The sequence below is a fragment of the Macrobrachium rosenbergii genome, chromosome 18, assembly GCF_040412425.1.
Source record: "Macrobrachium rosenbergii isolate ZJJX-2024 chromosome 18, ASM4041242v1, whole genome shotgun sequence".
NCBI lineage: Eukaryota > Metazoa > Arthropoda > Malacostraca > Decapoda > Palaemonidae > Macrobrachium > Macrobrachium rosenbergii.
This window is the reverse complement of record NC_089758.1, coordinates 32,156,734-32,163,571: the sequence shown is the minus strand read 5'-3', so window position 1 is coordinate 32,163,571 and position 6,838 is coordinate 32,156,734. Positions and strand designations below refer to the sequence as shown.

Genomic DNA, 6,838 nt, shown 5'->3' with positions numbered 1-6,838 from the left:
TTTTTATAATATAATCTCGAATATCTTTTAACAGCCAATGAACCCTGTATAATTACTATTCATTCTATAAATCTCAAACGCTTTTCCTTCATCAGGAAAAAAGGATTTCATTCCTAATGCCTTTGACGTCAGCGTGTAACGTAAAGTTACAGCGGTCAGAGATAGAGAAATTCTTCCCATGAGGACCAAAAAAAAAAAAAAAAAAAAAAAAAACAGACACCGAACAAGGGAGCTTTGGACTGAATCCAATAGAATATTCATAAGGCGTTTCTTTTACTTTTAGATTTAGCCCATGATGTCATTTTTCCTTTTCTTTTGACAGGCCTCGAAAGTAGCCTCCACTCCCTCCTTTCTCCATCCTCTCTCGCTCCCCTCTCCCTCCCCTCTCCCTCGCCACACACACACACACACACACACACACACACACACACACGCGCGCACTCATACACACTCCATTAAACTGTGACGGCAGAATACAAACACTCCTGTGACATAGTTCCTTGTAGCACCGAAAGGGGTCTTGGGACGTAGGGGAGGGGGCGGGGGAGGGGGGTGTCTGTTCAGGTGGTTTAACACGACTAATGTTTTATTCCGACTCTTTTAATTTCCCTTTTAGTTTTCTGAAAAGAAAACTATCGTGCCGGCTCTGTCTGTCCGTCCGCACTTTTTTCAGTCCGCCCCCAGATCTCAAACACTACTGAGGCTAGAGGGCTGCAAATTGGTATGATGATCATCTACCCTCCAATCATTAAACATACCAAATTGCAGCCGTCTAGCCTCAGTAGTTTTTATTTTATTTAAGGTTAAAGTTAGTCCTAATCGTGAGTCTGGCAACGATATAGGAAAGGCCACCAACGGGCTGTGGTTAAAGTTTCATGGGCCGCGCCTCACATAGCATTATACCGAGACCACCGAAAGATAGATCTATTTTCGGTGGCCTTGATTATACGATGGCCAGAAAAATCGATTGCGCCGAAGAAACTTCGGCTCATTTTTTACTTTTTTTTTTTTTTTTTTTTTTTTTTTTTAACCTATTGCTACGGAATTGTTTTTGGACTGATTTGAATCACTGTCGAATATTTTCGGGATTATCGACTTGAAGGTTTTCTCTTCCCCAGCGTATTTGTCAATTAAACATCGAGATATTTTCGTTAATATTTATCCTGTTAGCCACAATCGGAGTGGTGCTTGAGTTTCTGTTAACCGCATTTTGAAGAGAAGTCTTGAACTAACAACTGAAAGCAAAACGGGGTCATAAGATTGATGTAAAGAATATCTAGAAAGAAATTTATTACAATATTCTTTGAGTAGTGTCTCATTCTTAGCGGATGGAAATTCACGTCACGAAAGAATTTTGTAGGGTATGATATTCTAAACGAGAGAGAGAGAGAGAGAGAGAGAGAGAGAGAGAGTTTCACCCCACTCTTATCAGTCTACAGAAGCGAACGTACAGTAGGTGACCTGAACAGATAAATTGAGAGAGAGAGAGAGAGAGAGAGAGAGAGAGAGAGAGAGAGAGAGAGAGAGATAAATGAATAAAAAAAAGTCAGTATAGTGAAGTCAAAAATGAATTTGTGGTGGATATTGCAGTTCCTAAAATGTACAGCTGGAGAAGCAGTATGAAAAAATCTCTCTCTCTCTCTCTCTCTCTCTCTCTCTCTCTCTCTCTCTCTCTCTCTCTCTCTCTTTTAAATAATTTTGTGGTAGATGTTGCAACTTGGAAAAAGTGCAGCAGGAGAAGCAGTGAGAAAACATCTTTCTCTCTCTCTCTCTCTCTCTCTCCCCCTCTCTCTCTCTCTCTCTCTCTCTCTCTCTCTCTCTCTCTCTCTCTCTCTCTCAATTTATCTGTCCAGGTTACCTACGTTCGCTTCTGTAGACTGATAAGAGTGGGGTGAAACTCTCTCTCTCTCTCTCTCTCTCTCTCTCTCTCTGTGTGGGTAACAGCACTTGGCATTTGCTGATAGTGAACAAAACGTGTCACTTGTGAGGGCTTCCGGCGGGCCTCGGGTTATTGCGTCTCTTCCCTGAAACTTTTACTCCCCCGAATATAATGTACGGAACTGGAAACCCACTCCCCAAACCCACCCCACCCAAAAAAAACGCGGTGTGTGTGGGGGGGGGAGGAGCTAAAAAGTCACATGCGTATAACCATACGCACGTATGTATGTATGTATACCTACATACATACATACATACGTGCGCATGTATGTATATATATATTTCATTGGGGGAGGGTTTTTTGGCTTTGAGTTAATTTTTTTTTTTTTAAATCAGAGGGGACGTCTGATGAGGAATTACAGAAAGAGATTCTGCTGATTGTTTTAAAATCTGGATTACAATTCTAAACTATAAATCTATGAAGAACATATAATGTACTTCACTGGCCCTTCCCCGTCTCTCTCTCTCTCTCTCTCTCTCTCTCATATATAGACGTCCCTTCTGCTTTGAAAAAAAAAATTTTATTCAAAACCGAAAAAACTCTCCCCCCCTAAAAAAAATATAAAATTACACACTTCAGCTCTGTCACGGAAAATGTCATAATTTGGACAAATCATTTGAACGACCAACAACATTGAGAGTGACGTCTGCTGATCCAGCAGGTAATAATTAAGGCCAGCTAAGCCACAGCTCATGGCTGTGTTCCAGATTAGATGGACAGAAAAGGTGAATGACATATAAGTTAGTTATGATATTTTCTATTTACCTGATGAGTTATTCTGGGTATGCGCCTTGCCATTCTCCTGATGGTGGTAACGAGGCGGAGGGTCTCTTGTGCCATGCTCAGCGATGGTTTCCACCTGAGGCGGCGATGGTCGACGTTGCTGCCCAGGATCTCTGTGTTCCTGACAGAGACATCAACCATTGCTGCCTCCAATAACAAAAGGCCCTAGCCATCCTCCAAATGGAATGGGCACTGTGCGTGACTTGCATTCTCCTGATGGTGGTTGGGAGAAGTTGGGCTCTAATGTGTCACGCCCAGTGCTGGTTCCCTATGGAGGACGGCAAGGGCTTCTTCCTATTAGAGGAGGCGATGGTTGATGTCTCCGTCCAGGATCTTGGTGTTCCTGATGATCTGCAGCACTCCCACCAAGCACCACAGACTGCCACTCCCACCAAGCACCACAGATCACCAGGAACACTAAGATCCTGGACGGAGACATCGACCATCTCCACCTATGACCTGACAACCTGCAACGCTCCCACCAAGCACCACAGATCACCAGGAACACTAAGATCCTGGACGGAGACATCGACCATCTCCACCTATGACCTGATAACCTGCAGCGCTCCCACCAAGCACCACAGATCACCAGGAACACCAAGATCATGGATGGAGACATCGACCATCTCCACCTATGACCTGACAACCTGCAGCGCTCCCACCAAGCACCACAGATCACCAGGAACACTAAGATCCTGGATGGAGACATCGACCATCTCCATCTATGACCTGACAATCTGCAGCGCCCCACCAAGCACCACAGATTACCAGGAACACTAAGATCCTGGACAGAGACATCGACCATCTCCACCTATGACCTGACAATCTGCAGCGCTCCCACCAAGCACCACAGATTACCAGGAACACTAAGATCCTGGACGGAGACATCGACCATCTCTGCCACCGACCTGATAATCTGCAGCGCTCCCACCAAGCACCACAGATCACCAGGAACACCAAGATCCTGGACGGAGACATCGACCATCTCCACCTATGACCTGATAACCTGCAGCGCTCCCACCAAGCACCACAGATCACCAGGAACACCAAGATCATGGATGGAGACATCGACCATCTCCACCTATGACCTGACAACCTGCAGCGCTCCCACCAAGCACCACAGATCACCAGGAACACTAAGATCCTGGACGGAGACATCGACCATCTCCATCTATGACCTGACAATCTGCAGCGCTCCCACCAAGCACCACAGATTACCAGGAACACTAAGATCCTGGACAGAGACATCGACCATCTCCACCTATGACCTGACAATCTACAGCGCTCCCACCAAGCACCACAGATTACCAGGAACACTAAGATCCTGGACGGAGACATCGACCATCTCTGCCACCGACCTGATAATCTGCAGCGCTCCCACCAAGCACCACAGATCACCAGGAACACCAAGATCCTGGACGGAGACGCTGACCATCTCTGCCTCCAACCTGATGGTCTGCAGCATTCCCACCACACACCACAGATTGCCAGTAACACCAAGATCCTGGACGGAGACATCGACCATCGCTGCCTCCAATAGGAAGAGGCCCTTGCCATCCTCTAAAGGGAACCGGCAGTGGGTGTGACACATTAGAGCCCAACTTCTCCCAACCACCATCAGGAGAATGCAAGCCACACTCCCTAAGAGCAGGACTCCCAGGGTCTGGCACCAGCCAATAAGTGCCTTCGACACTAGGCCAGATTCTCCTGGATGAGCTGTTCTGCTCCCAGCCAGTAGGGAGAGCCCCCAGTCTCGTCAGACTGATGGGCAGGGAGGAAAAAGGTGGAAGGAGGGTGAATCTTGATTGACCAGTGAGCCAAGTCTATTGTTTCCAAACCAGGCTAGAGCTCCAACACCCCCTGGAGATTTTATATATATATATATATATATATATATATATATATATATATATATATATATATATATATATATATATATATATATATATATATATATATATATATATATATATGTATATATATATTTATATGTATGTATGTATTATGTGTGAGGGCATATGTGTGTTTGTATATGTTTGTGTATGTATGTGTTTGTACATATACATACACACTGGGGGGTGTGTATATATATGTATGTGCATGTGTTGTGTGTGTATACATATATATACACATGGGGGTGTGCATATATATGTATGTGTATGTGTTGTGTGTGTGTACATATATATACACACGGGGGGTGTGTATATATATGTATGTGCATGTGTTGTGTGTGTATACATATATATACACATGGGGGTGTGCATATATATGTATGTGTATGTGTTGTGTGTGTGTACATATATATACACACTGGGGGGGTGTGTATATATATGTATGTGCATGTGTTGTGTTTGTATACATATATATACACATGGGGGTGTGCATATATATGTATGTGTATGTGTTGTGTGTGTTGATGTGTAATATACATACATACATATAAATACATACATGACTCCAGAGGCAATGTCCAGGCTAATTTGCTCCTAGTTATTGTGCTCCTGGTTCAGTTCATCTAAGCCTCTTTCTTCTTAATTGGTTTTTCTTGCTTCTGGTCCTTTGATGTCACCTCCTTCTTCAGGGACCTCTTTTGGCTGAGTCCTGACGCTGCGTCCTCCTTCCCACCATCCGATCACTCTTCTGGGAAGAATTCCTTGAGAAGGTTCTTGATTTCCTCTAGGTTTCTCTCCCATTTCTTCTTGGTCTCCTGCAGCGATGCATCAGCTAAAGAGGAGTTGTTACCACAGCTTGTGGTGGAGGTGGTGGTGGAGGTGGTTTTGAGTCCAGATAGTTCTCCCTCCAGAGCTCGCTGTCTTGCCTCAGCCCCCCCAGCCAGCTGTTTCGTGAAATCCTCCTCTTCAGGCTGACTGTTCTCTCTTGGCTGTTTGACTTCTTCTCTCTCTAGGTCCTGGGGCATCTCCCTCGCGCCGCTGGTTTCGTCTTCTCTTTCCTGGCTCTGAATATTATCCTTTATTCTTTTGCCAGTATTTTCTTTTGAGGTTGGCAATCGCCCTTTTCAACTTTCTAAACCACACTTCTGGACGGGTAAGAGGAGGGCCTTTAGGGAAAGGGCGATGCTTATTGGGTAAAGGGCAAGGGTGTGTAGGGAAAGGATAAAGGTATGGAGGGAAAGGATAAGGGTATAGAGGGAAAGGAGGAGGGTTAGGAGGGGAAGGAGGAGGGGTTGGAGGGAAAGGATAAGGGTATGGAGGGAAAGGATAAGGGTATGGAGGGAAAGGAGGAGGGTTAGGAGGGGAAGGAGGAGGGGTTGGAGGGGAAGGAGGAGGGGTTGGTGGGAAAGGATAAGGGTATGGAGGGAAAGGATTAGGGCATGGAGGGAAAGGATAAGGGTACGGAGGGAAAGGAGGAGGGTGTGGAGGCAAAGGAAGTGACTCAAGAGGAGGAGGGTGTGGAGGCAAAGGAGGTGACTTAAGAGGAGGAGGATGTGGAGGCAAAGGAATGGGGCCAAGATGGATCAGATTGAGGTTAGGACCTCGAAATTTGTCCTTATTTACCTTTTTGATTCTTTGCACGAGTCCTGTCTTCTCTTTCCTGAGTGCGTCGTTTTCCTCTTGCAAATTCCTGGTCACCGACTGCATTGCAATGCAGACTTCCTCTTGTTCGTTGACTTTCTCCTTCAGTGACGACAGCTGGTGGTCCTTCAGACGAATGTCCTGCTTGAGCTGGCTGATTTGAGCGTTAAGCTGGTCTGCAACCACCTTTGCCTCAGCCATCTTCCGTTCATGACTATCATAAATGTCCTGTAAATCTTTGGAATGTGATTCCTCAAGGTTCTTCCTGGACCTTCTCTCTCTTTCCAGTTCCTCCTCAAGAAAAGACGTTCTCTTCCTGGCGAAATCAGACGAGTCCCTAAGTTGACTCAGTTCTCTCTGAATAGTGGTGATGAGTTGATTCACCTGGGACCCGATCACCTCTATTTCTGCGGCGCTCTTCTCGTCCAGCCGCAGTTTCAGTCTCTGGTGTTCGTTGTTTCGTTCCTCCATCTGTGCCTGCAAATGTGTTATTTGCTCTTGTTTTTCGAGGACCAAGGCGTCTTTCTCTAAACTGGTCCGCTTCAAAGTACGTTCTTGGAGATTTTTCTCCCTCGTTTCGATT

General features: G+C 45.5%; 1 protein-coding gene across 1 annotated transcript in view; it reads right to left on the bottom strand.

Moving 5' to 3' along the window:
- Positions 1–5,685: 5,685 nt before the first annotated feature.
- The window catches only part of LOC136848003 (coiled-coil domain-containing protein 6-like), a 1,763-nt gene continuing 610 nt past the window's right edge, over positions 5,686–6,838 (bottom strand). Inside the window, exon 2 of the mRNA XM_067120015.1 lies at positions 5,686–6,838. This exon is cut by the window's right edge and continues 268 nt beyond it. Coding sequence (XP_066976116.1) covers positions 5,686–6,838 — 1,153 coding nt within the window.